This window comes from Cavia porcellus, unplaced genomic scaffold (genome assembly GCF_034190915.1).
Source record: "Cavia porcellus strain 051 isolate PalLab524CR breed Dunkin Hartley unplaced genomic scaffold, mCavPor4.1 scaffold_8, whole genome shotgun sequence".
Taxonomy (NCBI): Eukaryota; Metazoa; Chordata; class Mammalia; order Rodentia; family Caviidae; genus Cavia; species Cavia porcellus.
This window is the reverse complement of record NW_026947491.1, coordinates 58,980,426-58,996,993: the sequence shown is the minus strand read 5'-3', so window position 1 is coordinate 58,996,993 and position 16,568 is coordinate 58,980,426. Positions and strand designations below refer to the sequence as shown.

At 39.2% G+C, this 16,568-nt stretch overlaps 1 protein-coding gene across 3 annotated transcripts in view; it reads right to left on the bottom strand.

The window, feature by feature from the left end:
* The window catches only part of Helb (DNA helicase B), a 44,073-nt gene that overhangs the window by 1,922 nt on the left and 25,583 nt on the right, over positions 1–16,568 (bottom strand). For 2 of the 3 annotated variants that reach the window (XM_013159406.3, XM_063255097.1), the window contains 4 exons: positions 16,448–16,507; positions 14,906–15,134; positions 12,815–12,958; positions 5,271–5,723 (listed from right to left, as the gene is read on the bottom strand). In XM_013159406.3, coding sequence (XP_013014860.2) covers positions 5,271–5,723; positions 12,815–12,958; positions 14,906–15,134; positions 16,448–16,507 — 886 coding nt within the window. Of the gene's footprint in view, positions 1–3; positions 1,953–5,270; positions 5,724–12,814; positions 12,959–14,905; positions 15,135–16,447; positions 16,508–16,568 lie in introns of those variants that run through there. The other variant, XM_023567603.2, reaches the window with a different exon arrangement.

Genomic DNA, 16,568 nt, shown 5'->3' with positions numbered 1-16,568 from the left:
TTAGAACAAGAAGAATAAAATTAGTTTCATAAAAATATGCTCCACCCATCCTATGTATTTCTATCCCCTTGCATTCTTTCTGAAGAAGAAATAATACATTTCCCCCAAAACGATGGAAAGCCTGAGCAACCAAGAGAGACATGCTGTAGCTTCTTCAAGGTTTGTATCTGCTCTGCCTCCCCACGGTACTTGCAGCACTCAGTTGGGTCTGGCACGTGGAAGTAACTACTTACTAAGTAAATGCGTGTGTCTAACTTCTAAGGTATGGTCAGGGTTTGCTACATCAGTTGGGAGTCTGGTACAAAATTAAAATGATTCCTTGTTCAAACATTACAAATTTCAAGATGGCTACTAAAATACTGAAAAGCAATTTAAAAATGCCTGGGTCCCAAGCACACAGCCCTGTACAACTCCCCAGGTTATGTGCCCATGAAAATAGCTCTGCATGTGGGAAGGAGAAACACTCCAAGGCTAATATCATGTTCTTCATACTACTGATGATTCCCACGTATCACTCAACAGGCTAGCATGGTCACGAAGTTTCACCATCATAGGAAAATGAGGAAAAGAAATAATTCATCTTTCACAATTAAATACATTCATTTTACAACACTGTGGTGGTGAATTTAGTGTCAATGTGGCTAAAGCTACAATACCCAGATATCCAGTCATATATTATTCCAGATAGATCTGTGAAGGCATGTTTCACATGAGATTCGCATCTGATGAGTCATTTACTTTGGAGTAAAGCAGATTAACAGCTCTACTGTTGGTGGGCCTCATCCAATCAGTGGAGATCCCTACTAGAAAAGAGACTGTTCTCCCCTAAGGAAAAAGGAGTTCTGCCAGAAGACAGCTTTCAGACTCTTATTTTAGCATGGTCAAAATTTCAGATTTGCCAGTCTCTACAATCACATGAGCTAATTCCTTGAAATAAACTCCATTCTGATAGTATTAAGATATATTTATATCTAATGGTTATCTCTCTGAAGAAGCCTGATTAAATTACAGACTGCTCTTTATTCAGAAATTATATGACTACGTCCTCCCTCATTTGTATATAAAAATATGATTTTTTAAATTCTGGAAACTACTGACTCATGATACATTTGAACAGTATTTATTCATGTTTTTATCTAAAGGTATGCTTCCATTTTCCTTTTTTTCTCCAGAAATGGGGTAACCAGGCAAAATATCAGGTCAACTTTTTCTTTAAGGACTTTTTCCAAAACTCAAAGCCATGAATCCATTAAAAAGAACAAAAGCTTTCATCTTGGAGGGGCTCTGTCATTTAGTATAGTCATGTGCCCCAAAGTGATATTTCAGCCAACAAAAACTATAGATTAAGCTTATAATGGAGCTAAAAGAATTCTTATCATCCAGCTCAAGGCTTTACTCATGTCTATGGTGATGCTGATTTAGACATTTTAACTGCACTGCCAGTCATGAAAGTATAGCCCATACCACTACGCACAGGCATAACACCTGATAATAATTATGTTGTAGTTTATGTATTTGCCATAGTTTTACTGTTATTTTTGAGTCAGTCTTCTACTTACAATAAAGTTTACTGTAAAGCAGTGTGCCATGTGACATGAAGAGCAGCTTCATGCCTCTTACTCTTACATGTACTGACCCTTGATTACATTAAGAAGCCATACTGGGGGGCTGGAGATGTAGCTCAGCGGCATAAGTGCCTGCCTTGCAAGCAGGCAGTCGTGAGTTCAATCCCCGGTACCGATACAAAGGAAAAAGACAAAAAGAAGCCATACTGAGCGACTGACCTGTACCATCTATACTGGTATAAGACACGGATGCACTTCATTGAACTTAAATTTGAGTTTTAAAATTTTTTTACCTTCTTTGTTGTTTTTTGGTTGGTTGGTTGGTTGTTTTTGCAGTAGTGGGGATCAACCCAGGGGTGCCTTATCACTAAGCTAGCTCCCCAGCTCCTTTTTAAAAAAAAAAAAAAAAAAAAAAAAAAACTTTTTTGAGACAAGGTCTCATTAGGTTGCCCAGGCTAGCCTCAAACTTGCACACCTCCTGAGGAGCCAGGATTACAGGTGTGTGCCATCACGTCTAGTCCAGAATTTAGCCTTAAACAATGCACGGCTGTACTGATGGAAACGTTGCTGAGGCTCTCAGCAATGTGAATGTGAAGAAAGGGTACGTCACCACCTCTCGTCATTGGACCTGTCAATGCACCTGAATGTCTAGAATTCTGGAAACCCAGAACTCTCTGTGTTACCAATCCCAAATCTTTAGATTCTTTTTCTTTATTTCTAGAAATTCCTGTAGATGTAACATACTTTTCACAACTACTGTGAGAAAACACAGCCTCTTCCATTAGAGAACTTTGTGCTGCTGTCACCATGCAGTGACATCAGCTAGCCCTGGATGAACCCCCAGTGTCAATCTGGTGTTCATGGACCTATATTATTGGCCTCATCACAGCTTAAAAGCTCTGGCAGGCTCTGAACTACCTTTTTCTCTCGGTACCATCATGTCAAACCATATCCTCCACCCCATGCTGGGGCTAAGCAATGTAACTCAAGAACTTCTTTAAAAGTTTGTTCTCTGGAATTGCCTCTTCTGCTCAGATGAAATACCTTTTTCCAGGCACTGTGCAAGAAATAACAGATTTAAGCTGGACATGATGGGAAAAGCTTATAATCCCAGCACTTGGGAGGCTGAGGGAGGAAGATCGCTGTGAGTTTGTGGCTAGCCTGGGCCACATGGTGAGGCCACGACCAGCCTAGATTATATAGCCAGACCCCAGTCCAAAAACAAAAGGTTTAATTTCAGAAAAAGATGCTTTCCTGAGACGGAAATTCCACACCAAATAGTTGAACAGGGGTGGAGAATGAAGTTTAGAATAAATAGGGAGAAAATGGAGTGACCCTTTCCCCACTGTATGTACAACTAACACTGCCCACAAATTGTCCCCTGGGCAATTTTCCCAATCCTAGTTAATGGTACCAGGATCCACTGCAGTCTCTGGCTAGAAGCTTTGAAATCATCCTGGCCCCAACTCCAGCAGCACATAATTCATCATTAGGACTCACTAACTGTCCTTTAGCAGCTCTTCTCCAAGACCATTGCTAGCACCTGACTATTGAAAGAATCTAGAGAACTTGCATCCCCTAGTCTCTTCCTAACCACTATCCACTCAATTCCAGTCAAGATCACCTTAGGAAATTTTAACTCACAGAGCACTTAACCAGTTTCTACTGTTCTCTATTGCAATGAGAATCTCTTTAGAAGACACTGTCTGTCCTTCCTGATTATGCCTGCATCCTCAGCCCCACCTTCTGTTTCCACCCTATGCTTGTCCTATACCTGTAGGTCGGTACTGTACATGCTGAGCCCATGTCAGGCAGACTCTTTGGGAACGAGCCAACTGTCCCATACCTAGCTGGGGACAGAGGACATGATTATCCAGCTTTTCTGGAGCACTTTGTCCTCTGAGCACCTACTGGAGTTCCCTGTCTCCATTACGCTTCAGAAGCAGAAACATTCAAGTCTATTGGTAGCGCAATATGGAATTCTTAAGCGTCTGTTGGAATGACACTTGGAAGATAATTTCAAATCCCACGTCTCCTTGCACCTGAAACACTGCCTGTCACAGAAGGACTCTTCCTTTCCCCAAACAAGTTCTTGTGATTTCTCATGTCAATTTTTCCTTGTAATGCTGTCATCCTCCAAATTGTTTCAGCCAGAAAAAAAGGAATCCCTCTGTATTATTCTGTTTTCATCCTCTCACATCTAGTGAACAAGTTGTACAGACTCCATTTTCAAAAAGCAAAAACCAAAAGATAAGAAAAGGGTTGATTCATTTTAGCGGAAGAAGACATTAGCTTGACTGGAGCTGAAAAAGAATAGTGAGATGTGGCATGGCGGTGGGAAAGCTGGACTCAAACTAGAAATGTCTCAAATGTCAAGTCAAATAGTTTAGAGTTGAAGCTGTAGGTACCTGGGGACCAGTGAAAGCTTTTGCACAAAACAACAAGCCGATCACTCAAGGGGGCTGAAAATCTGCCCACAATGTGTCAGGTGTTATTAGGAGAAAGGGAATAAGGCAGGGAAAGAGAGCCGGGCATCAATCACCAGGAGGATCAGATAAAGACTTAAAACAGAGCAGACTAGATATAAGGGGGAAACTGCCTGAGAAAGACACTCTGCAATAACACTAACTACCTAAAGGCAGCAATTAAAAGTAAAATGAATCTCAGGTACCACTAAGACTTCAGCTGAACACAGAACAGTGAAGCGGGAAAATGAATAGACAGTAAGATGTTGGGTTGTGGTTCCAGAAAAGTCAGTCTCTAGAAATACAGACATGGATCAGGGAAAGGCTCTCTCACTGCTCTTCAGCATCACAGCACTCATCAAGTTACTTGCACAGATGTCTGTCCGCACCACCCAAGTGTAAGAGTAAGAACTTCACTTCTTTGTTGTTAGTTCCCAGGACCTGGAATGTCACAGTCGAGACTTTGTTACACAATCACTGGCACAAAGAGAAGAGCTGAAACGTAGACCAGCATCTCCAGATTTGGGGGTGATGGTGATGAATGAAGGGGAGAGGTCATTGGAGTTCGGGAAGTGTTAGCCTGGGTATCTCTGTAGCCATGGGAAGCAAACACTGCAACAGCAGCAAAGGTAAAGCTGTTCGATGCAAGGGGAGCCAGGCACTGTGGTGCATGCATGTAGACCCAGCACTCCACGAGGCTAAGGTAAAGGATGGCAAGTTTGGATTTAATCTAGTCGGATTAGTAACAGTGAGACTTGTCTCAAAATTTCAAAAGGGCTGGGAATGTTGCTCAGTGTAAATGCACCGGTTCAACTCCTCAGTACTGCAAAGGGAACAACAACAACAACAAAAAAAAAAAAAAATCCCAGAGAAAAGTCAAGAACAAGACCTAAGAAAAAGGCCCCTAAAGTTGACAAGAACTGGCAAGCCACTTCAAAGAAACCGTGGGGATAAAGTAAGATCACGACCTGTGAAGATCACGGCAAGTCAGGAGGGAGAACAGAAACAGAACACGTTGGGAAAGGAGTAGTGACCATGAGGTTGCTTTTAGCATCTCAGCTCCCATCACCAGTGCTAGATCAGCTGAGCCCAGAAGAGGGAAAACTGGGCAGGGATGAGAAGCAGTTGTTTTGAGGGCGACAGCCCAAGGTAATACGCACAGAAGTACAAAGCCACTCATAAGCACACTAACGTTAGAATACTGAAACTAAATCTGAGTACTTCCCAACATCACTCCTACCTTGGAAACTTTGCTTGGACTGTCACAGATTTTCACACCAGAGGTCCTTTTGGGCCCTTGAGATGACAAATCCTCATCTGTATCCATGTCACTGGCCATCCTGTCATTAGTGGAAGAGGACTGGTTCTTGGCAACATCATCTGTGATGGTGACAGTTGTGTTTTTAGCAAGGGGTGCTTCTGGCAAGTTGGGTCCCCCACTGTCTCCAGAGCTCGCAGGCTGGGACGGCTGGTCTTCTGGAGAGGCACTTCTGACAGACAGCTCATTTTGTAAGAAATGCTTCAGACGAGTTTGCCGGAGAATATTTGGTTTCCTGATTGCACTCTGGAGCTGAGACTCTTGTGCAATGATGTACACTTTGCAGCGGCCCCTGGTCACTGCGGTGTAGACGTGCTGCCAGTGCTGGCGGCCTGCCTTCCCCACCACATATGCAACTGTGTGCTCCTCAGACCCCTGAAAGGCAACAAGACAATGTGAAGAGAATGCCCACGTGTCACAAAGACAGTCCTCACCGTGCTCCCACATACCCTCTGCCTGGCCAGCATGTCCACATGGATCTATTCAATGGGTCTACGTTATTCATGATCTCAGAACTCATGTTTGCTAAATATGATGCTAAATTCAAGTCTCACCGGTCCACAACATGCTTTTGGAAACTGAGCAACAAAGACTTTAAAGACTGTATACAGTACTAAATTTTCTCTAGTCAAAGAATTTGAAATGATTGTATGGATTTTATGTGTAAAAATGGTATTCTAATGTGCATTATGGCAAAAAAGGATTCCTCAAATGCCTAATGACATATATATATTTAAATATATTTATACCTGTATCTACATATATTTGTAAATATCAGATACTTTTAGAATATAACAAAATTTTAAAAGCTGAATGCTGTACATGGAGAATGGCCACCATTATTTAACAAATTACTCTGACCCCCAAAAGTAAATAAAAACGTAAGTATACAACCATAAAAGAAAGGAAATTTTATAAAAATTTTAATCACTATATCACAAAATGAAGGGCCTAAGGATGACTATTTTGCTTCTATTGTGTTTTCTAACGTTTGAAACATTTATTAATCCTGTCAAAATGTACAAAAGATAACCGTTAATCTTTTTTTCAAGTTTAGCAAATTGAGAATTGTACAGGCAAAAAAGCAGTGTGTCCATTAACTTCACGGACACAATTTCATGCTTTAATGCTAGTCATAGTTTGGAGAACAGCATGTTGGGTGCCAAGTAATTGCAGATGTGACCAAAACCACTGTCTCCTCCACTGCTCTCACCCTCCTACGGAAGGGGAGCTGCGGGAAGGCAACCAACAAGACGGTGTATGAGAAATACAGACCCACCGAAAACCCTTCTCCATACAGACCCACCGAAAACCGCTCTCCACAGTCAGCTCTTTAACCTTTAGACAGTGCAAACAATTCATCAGACTGTAAAAGTTTGATAAATACTTCTTTCTAAAGCTTTTGGATGCCCAAAGCAGATTTCCATGATACCTGATTACACAAATACATTTTATATACATATGCCATTTCTCTCCCTTGGACTTTATGTCATGTATTCCTAAATCTATAAACATGTACCTAAACTTAGTCAATTAAGCAACATTGAGAAAAACAGTAATAACAGACAAAGAACAGTCTCATAAACAATCTCCCTGGCACACTCGTCCCAATCCACCATCCTAACAACAGCCACATGGATACTGTAAAACTGCAAGTCCAGTCACACTGAATTCTGTTCACAATCCTTCAAAGGCAAGAGCAATATCAAGAGGGCAGACTGGTAAGCAGTAGAGAAAGAGCCTCTCTGAGACTTGCAGTCCACATGCTGGAATATAGTAATGTGGGGAAGATGAGAAGATGGGAATGGGTCCAGGGGAAGTAGAAGAATCCAAAGTGCAAGTTGAAACCCACAGAGAGAGTAAATATAGAAACTTCAGCAAAGAAGGAGGTAGCTATTCACACTTTCTCCCGAGAGGGGACCCCCTGCACAGGAGGAGTGTTCAAACCTGCTGACGCACAGTGACGGTGGTGAACCAAGAGACCTCCGTGGAGACAGACGGCACTGGAGAGGGGCAGGGGCAGTGGACATGAAGGACTGCACTGGCTGGCAGTGAGTGCTGAGGGCACAGTCCTCCCACAGGAGAGAACAATTGGTCTGGAGCTATGTTGGACACAGCCCAGCTAAATCAAAACTCAGAACTGCAGTAGGCTCCATCTAGTGGCTCCCGGCTGGGTTCAAACCTGCAGACTGTGCGGAGATGGCAGCAAGTCCAGTGAATCTTCTCTGGGCCACAAAGTGCAGGTTCACTGGGATTGTCCACTAGCCTACCAAAAACCTACTACTGGCTTCTTGTGATGGATCAGCATGGACTAGAACTGTGTCTCCACAGATTATCTACCAGTGAAAGCAGGGACAAGCCTGGAAGTGGACTTTTCTGTTTCTCTCTCTCTCTCTCTCTCTCTCTCTCTCTCTCTCTCTCTCTCTCTCCTCTCTCCTCTCTCCTCTCTCATTTTTTGTTGCTGTGGTGGATTTGTTTTTCTTTTTTGTTTTTTATTTTCATTATTTTTTCTCCTGCACTGTTTGATCTTGCTTTTATATGACTCCATGGTTTCTTCTTTCTATTTCTTCCTTTTTCCTTCCCCTCTTGTCTTCTGCACCAGTATCCCAAACTTAGATTGAGTTCCCTTTGTCATACAACCTTATTTCTAATCTCTTCCTCTTCTTCCACTTCTCTATTTTTTTCCTTAACTCCTTTTAAATCTTAACCCATACAGCAAAATTGATATATTAAGGACTTGTATACTGCATATAATTTTCTGGTTTGTTTTAGATTTTGTTACAGAACCAAAAATCTACTTCATATAGTTAAAAGTGGCAAATTAATGTTTAGCTCAGTTTGTCAATTTCTAACCCATGTTTGATGCTTTTGATATCACCATAGCCAAAAGTGACATAATTATTCTAAACAGTTATTCCTCCTGGCATTCCAAGACTGAAATGATGAAGGGTCATACAAAGTAATGTGGCACAGTGCCAAAGAACCAGGTTTTGGGCCAAACAAGCAACAATATCTCATCTCCAACAAACTGAAGTGGCAAAATCTTCCAAAAGACTCAAAACCCAAAAACCAGCTACAACTTTAAAGATCCTAACTACTAGCAATAAAAAAAACCCACCATAGGAAATTTATAAGCATTACCTCAAGAATTAACCTGAAGAAAGAAAAGAAAAAAGGCACTTAAACAAGATGCAGTCCTAGACATTCAATTCACCAAAGGCAAACTCAGGAGGCAATGAATTGAGATGATCCAAAAGCCTCCCACTTGGTCTCTCTGAAGTAGTAACAACAAAGCAATTGAATGAGCTTCTGGAAAAATATCAAATCAAAAATAATGTCTCGGATAACCACAGAGATGGTGTCCACAATAAAGACCAAGCTTAGTAACACTAGAGCAGATATAGACACCAAAAAAAAAAAAAAAAAGACAAGTTTAAAAAGCCCTGAATGCATAGCATAGGAAAGAAATGGAATCTATAAGGCAGATTCAAGCAAATATCCAGGAGAATAAAAATTCCACTGAAAGTATCCACAACAGATTAAGCCAATGTGAGGATAGCATCTCAGGTATAGAGATAAGCTGGTAGTTAACAATCATGAAAAGAAAGGTTTCTCAAAACTATCAAGGGGCCATAAGAAATCCATCCAGCAGCTGCTAAATGGGACATACAAAAATAACTAAAAATGGACTGGAGTCAATGAAAAAGCACATGATAGCACAAATGACATAAAAACTGTTCACAGACATCATGACAGAAAACTTCTCTGGTAAGGAAAAAATTTGACATGCAGATAAATGAGGCATAAAGAACTCCAGGTGCCCACAAACCACCCTCCCCCAAAATAAAATGTACAATCAGGAAAATCATAGTCAGCATTCAAAAAATTCAACACAAGAATGCAGTCTTAAAAGCTGTTAGGAAAAAGAAACAACTCACCTATAGTGGAAAGTGCATCAGAATCACAGCTGACTTCTCAGCACAAACCCTTAAGGAGAGTGTGGAGTGAAGTATTCCAAGTTCTAAAGGAAAACAACCTTCAACCTAGATTAATGTACCCCACAAAACTATCTTTCAAAATTGATGGACAAATAAGATACTGTCATGACAAAGAACATCTGAGGAAATTTCTAACCATCTAATCAACCCTCCACAATGTTTTGAAGGACATTCTAGAAAGAGATAACAATGACTACAATTCCATGAAACCCAAAAAAAGGAATACAACCAACAAAGAAAACAATTAAACAGAGAAAGGGAAAAAAGAGAGGGGGCCAGCAACAAGAAAATATAACATGACAAGGATAAGTCAATACATATCAGTTTAAACCAGCAACGTTAATGGTCTCAATTCACCAATCAAAAGACCCAGATTGGCAGAATGGAGCAAGAAGTACGATCCAATAATATGCAGCATACAAGGAACACATTTATTCAAAAACAAATTGACAGCCTGAAAGTCAAAGGATGGAAAACAATACTCCATGTGACAGGAACCCAGAAAAAAACAGAGTAGCTATTCTATTTGCAGACAAAGTGAATTTCAAGCCAAGACTGATTAAGAAAGATAAAGGAGGTCACTATATCCTTGTAAAGGGAACAATCCAAGAAGAGGTAATAATCATAAATATATGTGCAACAAATATCAGTGCACCCAACTATATAAAACAAATACTAATGGGCATGAAAAATCAAATAAGGACTAATACAATTGTATTGAGGGACCTCATACCCCACTGTCACAAAAGATTCCACAAATTAGACAAAAAATCAACAATGAAATATTAGAATTGAACCAAACTCTTAAATAAATCGATTAGTAGATGTCTACAGAATATTCCATCCCACATCAGAATACACATTCTTCTCAGCTACATGAGACATTCTCCAAAATAGACCACATACTAGATTAGCTCATAGAACATTTTTAAGTAAATGCAAAGAAATTGAAATTATCCTGTGCATATTATCAGACCATAGCGCAATGAAACTGGAGATCATTGGCAAAAGAAATCACAAGAACATCATAAACACATGGAAATTACATAGCACCATCCTGAACAACCAGTGGGTCACAGATATAATTTAGCAATCTGTCAATGGCTGCTATGTTTCCAAGGTAAAGTTCTAGGCCCTTAGAATGTCCACAACATTCTTCAGGAGCCAGCCTGAGTTCTGATCCCCTTTTACCTATTCTCCTATCTTTCCCATGAACAGGGTTCCACTCAGGGCAAGGAAATTCCCTGAGGTGCTGTCAGCATCCTTTGGTCCATGGCACCAGCAAGCAGGGTCCACAGCTCATGGTGTACTTCCCAGCAACCTCTACTTCCCCTTTCATTGACTTTTAGAAGACCCGAGGCTCTGTGAAGGTAGACCACATGTCTCTGATCACCTGCTCTTTTCTCCTACCTTTGCTTTTCTACTATCATTTTTCTTTTTAAAAAAACTGCTGAATTATAGGCATTTTTGTAAGTCATTTCAAGTTGTTTTTGAAACTGAGAAGAGGTATGTTGATAAAATATTATCCACTTAAAAAAATGTATGCTCGTTAATGTCTACTAACAGAAGATAAGTGCTAACCTAAATTTCTCCACATAAAAACAGGGTGACACAGCCTTCTCATTGAAACAGCCAATAGCATAGAGGGAAGTTCAAAACAATGAGACAAACAACACAGACCCTAAAAGCTTACAAAGGTTCAAGAGCATTGAAGGTTAGAAGCAAGTTACAATAAAGGCGGTGTGATGTCATAAATTAGAGCTGAAAACAAAAACAGAATATTAGTGGGGAAACAGGTGAAATCCAAATACAAAACAGACTGTGTACTGTGCTATGTAAAACAATGGTAATTTCTTAATTCTTGACAAATATACTATGGTTACATAAAATTCTGTCATTAGAGAAAGCTGGGTAAAGAGTATGTTGTAACTCTGTGCTATCTTTCCAACTTCTATAACTATTGCAAACTACTGTATTCCCAATCAGTTTAAAATTCTTTTTTTTTTTTTTTTTTTTTTTGGCTTTTTCATTTTTATCGGCACCGGGGATCGAACTCACGACCGACTGCTTGCAAGGCAGGTGCTTATGCCGCTGAGCTAAATCCCCAGCCCCCAGTTTAAAATTCTAAAAAAGGGGTTGCCTCCACAACTCTTTTTTGCTCTTTTTGTAGGAAAAGGACACATTTCTCAAAACTTGCTCAAGTTTATTAAAACCGATATGGAGAGTATATTCTAATATAACACAGCTAAGTAAACTAAAAAGAAAACCAATGATAATTATACAAAAAGCTAAATACACATTGTATGCATATACTTGTCCCCTTTCTGCAAAAGTACAGAAATATGATATAATTTGTTTAAATACAGGAAGATTTACATAGAAATTGCTCCCCCCCCCCACCCCCGTTAACAGCGATCGAACTCACAACCTCATGCTTGCCAGGCAGGCACTTAAGCCACTGAGCTAAATCCCTGGCCCTAGAAATTGTTTCTATAGGAATAGAAATGACATACAACAGATAAACAACAGAAGTCACTTCTTGATAAAGGTGAAGCAGACCTGAGATTACTCAGCTACAAAATTTAATGAGTACCAAGAAATTCAGGAATCAAGACTAATATTTTAACCGATGTGAAAGTTTAGATGTTATTTTGTATTTACAGGCACATGGATATCTTTAGAGGAAGTGGCAATTGACCAGAAGTTGTTTTATTGGGTTTTTTTTTTTTTTTTTGTCTTTTTCCTTTTTATCGGTACCGGGGATTGAACTCACGACTGCCTGCTTGCAAGGCAGGCACTTATGCCGCTGAGCTAAATCCCCAACCCAAGACTTACATTTTATCGCAATGTTTTTACTCATTTAATTAGCAATACAGGGAACTGAATCCAGGGTCTTCACCCTGAGCTATATCCCAACACTCTTTAAATTTTTTACCTTGAGAAGGACCTCTCGCTAAAATTGCTAAATGTCCCCTGAGAGGCCCAAACTTGCAAACCTCCTTCCTCAGCCTCCCAGAGTACTCAGATTACAGGCATGTGTCATTAAGTCTGGTTCTAGGTAATGTTTTTAAAAATAAAAAATAAGGCACAGAACGATTCCTAATTAATTACCAAATTCTACATAAAGATGAGATCAGGACTTTGCCATGCCAGCCCTTACTAGAGACTGCGGTAGGAAGGGGAAGACCAGAGACAAGGCTGTAGTTCTAATGTCTCAGTTCCTGAAAGTAAAGAGAACTCTGAAGCAAAAGGAGCAAAAGACAGGTATCTGTCTAGTATTTTCTACACTCTTAAGCACTTTTTTCTAATTAAAGAATAAAATCAAAGGCCCTGTGCAGAGGTCCTGTGTGAATTTCTTCCTCCACTGAAAATAATAATAATAGTAATACAACAGAAGTTTTTTAAAAATGCGAACTACTGTATTACCTGGCAAGCTATTTAAATAATCTTATAAAAATCCCCTCTTACCTGAAAAGTGTGAATAGTTCTTGCCCAAGCATGTTTTATGTGACAGTATTTCATTAGTTTCCTGTAATCCACAGTTACTTCCATGCCAGCCATATTACTAATAGTCAGAAATCTTCTCCTTCCAAAAGATACATCAGTTACATCCTGCCACCAAAACACAAAACACTTTGTAGTCTTCAAATATGCACACAGTAAAGAAATTCTGTCTTTTGGTTAAAAATAAAATGCACCTTTATTACAATTACAAATTTCAAGAAGCTTAGGGGTAGAGGTTTGGCTCTGTGGTAAACTGTGAATTTAGCGTGTATCAGGCCATAGGTTCTATCTCTGGCACTGCCAAAAAGAATGATAATGATGAAGTTCAAAAGCCTTAAAATCTATACTTTACTGAATAACCACACTGAAATATAAACACAAAGGTTTTCTGTCTTTCAAACTTCACAAAGTACAAGATGTGATCAAAACATAGAGTGAATGTTCACGTTTATTAAAATTTATGGCAAGAGGGCTGGGGATTTAGCTCAGCGGCATAAGCGCCTGCCTTGCAAGCATTTGGTCGTGAGTTTGATCCCCGGTACCGGTAAAAATACAAACAAAAAAAAAATTTATGGCAAGAAAAGACACAGTCCCTCTCAAAATACTGCTGTTGTTTCAAACACACTTATCACTCTTGCTGCTTTCTGAAGCAGCTCGGGAAGTGCTCTTTCATGACTCTCTTTAGTTGTGCTCACCTAGTTGTCTCAGTAACCTAAAACAGTGATGACAAAACCTTCAGAACTTCCAGTGACGATGAACAGCACCCTGTGACATACCTGCCAAGGTTCACTACCACTTTCCTAAATAGGCTCAAAATCTCACTTTTCAGGGTCATTCGGACTCCAGGGAAGAGCTAAAAGTCACGTGGTACCAGATCCAATGATTACGGTGATAAAATCACACTGTAATGTTTTTACTTGATAAAAATTGCCATTCCAGAAGCAATGTGTGCCATTCCAGGAGCAGTGTCATGATGGAGGATGAAATTATTGGCCCATGTCTCAGGCCATTCCTGCACACATCATTTCCTAAAAGTTCTAATAACACCTTACAATATTGAGAGTTCACTACTGTTTCTGGATACAAACTCAGCTCACACAATTTCATAAAGTTCAAAAAAAAGAAAAACACAATCAACATCACCTTTACACTAGGTCTTGATTGATGTGCTTTTTTCACACAAGAATTGGATGACTCTGAACCCTATCTCAGCATCACAATTACAGACCAAAGTTTCATCTTCTATGCCAACGTTTTTTTAAAAGCTAGAGTCTAAAGCAACAAGATACTGCAATTCCAGTGAAATGCATTGCTCATAATATGTGATATATAGCACACTTTAAAATGCATCTCGAGGTAAGGATTGCTGTGAGTTCACAACTAGCCTGGGCTACATAGTGAGTTCAAGGCCAGCCTGAACTGTAGAGTGAGATCCAGTCTCAATAAATAAGCAAATAAAAAATAAAACACATCTTCTCTCAACCATAGCTCACAACGGACTGCACAGAACCAGCTGAAACCAGTCACAATTACTGCTGCTTCTTGTATCAAAGATTCCTGCCTTTTTGTTCCATGGCACGTAGCAGCAGCATTCACTATGTTTTTTTACCATACCTTGTATTTTTCCACATAGTGTTTTAAGAATATTGTAAGTGTATGATGGGATCTATACAATGAGAACAAATATAAAGCAATCATTTCTATAGTTTCTGTATTTAAGCTACAACAAAAGAATCAATTACTTGCACCTTATTTTTTATGACTCAAGCACTTCAAACTTACTAAAACTGTTCCTTATGAAGTCTTTCAGGAAAATATACAAAAATACTTTCCCACTTAGTTATTCTCAATTATTCCAGCACAATTCTGATACCAGAACCAGAAATTAATAGAAAACTGCAAACCAATATTCATCATGAATATTGACATAAAAATGCTTAAAAAGAAAGCTTTGAACAAGTGTCACCCCTAGTATGATTAAATTCTGAATCAATTCTAGAGCAATAAACAAATATCCTTCTAATTGGTACACAGGTATTATTTTCTGACACTTACATTTGTTATGAAAAATATCTCTCCATTACACAGTCGAATGCCACTTTCAAGTTCATGCTTATTTTTAGTAAAATCGTGAGCAGTACCACAAAGGCCTTCAGCAGTGGCCTGTAGATCACTACGTGGCTGAGTTTCAGAGGGACTTTCAGAAAGTAAGTCTGAGAGGTATGCATTCTTGGTACAACAAATTTTATCATCAATTCCAAATATTAATCTCTTCTGATGGTCTCTAGGTTAAAAAGTAATAATACAACATCAAGCCTGGAAAATCTCAATTTCATTTTGTTTAAATGCTCACTTAGAATCCACCTAATTATCAAAATGATTTCCACACTTTCTATGTATCACTTTGGTTCTCCAAAGATTAACAAGAAATCCGGCTCTCACGCATGTCATTTAATTACTTACATATATGTTCTGAATCAGCTCAAACTCAGTGGCATTTCCCAGCTAAATTTCTTGAAGTTATCAATTCTGATATAAATGCTCGTTCTTTCCCTATTTTTAAAAGATATCAACCTTACTGATTTTTCTGCACAATTTATCATCTCTCTAATCTCTCCTAACACTATCCTATTTCAGGTCATGAAGTGCTTCCATATATTTCTATTATAGTAATTAAAATACCATCTCAGATGAGTAGCAAATTGAATAAATGATAATAATATGACAAGTTACTATGTGGTGTCTTGGATATATTACTTCACTAGATTCTTACTTCAACTCAATAAGAAAATTCTGTATAACTTTTTGGGTACGGAGGGGAAAATGCTAGAGATTGATCTCAGGGACTTACCACTGAGCTACATCCCCAGTCCTTTTTAAAACTGTTTATTTTGAGACAATTTTCCTTGGTCACTAAATTGTTCACACTGAGTTCAAACTAGCAATCCTGCCTCAACTTCCCCTAGTGCTGGGATTATATGTTGAGTATCTCCTTTCCCATACATAAGAAGTTGAAATTACCTACCCAAGATCACAGTTCCTAAGACCCTGATTGTATATCCCCAAACATAATGCTTTTTAATTCTTTGTTAGGGTATCTGATACAGGTTTTTTATTTATGTACCTTCAGCAAATAAGAGGCCTTGCATCATAGGACACAGGATGCCCACACTGAGCAATAAACATGCTAGTAAGTGCAAGATAAATAAATTTATTTCTCCTATGTATAAACAGAGTGGCTTTTCTCCACTCCAATTTCATAGCCTTTAAGGAAGGTGCTTCTGCAGGCATCCCGTTGCTCAGGTTCTTGGAAGCATATACACACATGTCATAATCCTAGAAATTCTCCTTCACTCCCATGCTTGTCTTAGAGAAGCTGAGGTTTCCAAGCTGGAAACCACAAGAGAAATATCATCCCTCATTTTTCTTCTTATTTTACTGACATACATACTTAACTGAGGAGATCAGTATATTTCCCAAATGAGGTGACCATTTTTTAAAATAGGTGATTACCAATGACAAATGTCAGAGCAAACAAAATAAAAATGAATCAAGGAGAGAGTGACCTCCAAAGTGGTAATTCTTCAAGATGCTCACCTGGTGAGATGACCTGTGTAGTGCTTACAACAGCAGTCATTGATGAGGTCACAATCTTGCCTGAAATATATGAAAATGCATGGATCACCTTAATGCTATTTGCATGCATCATCTTATAGTA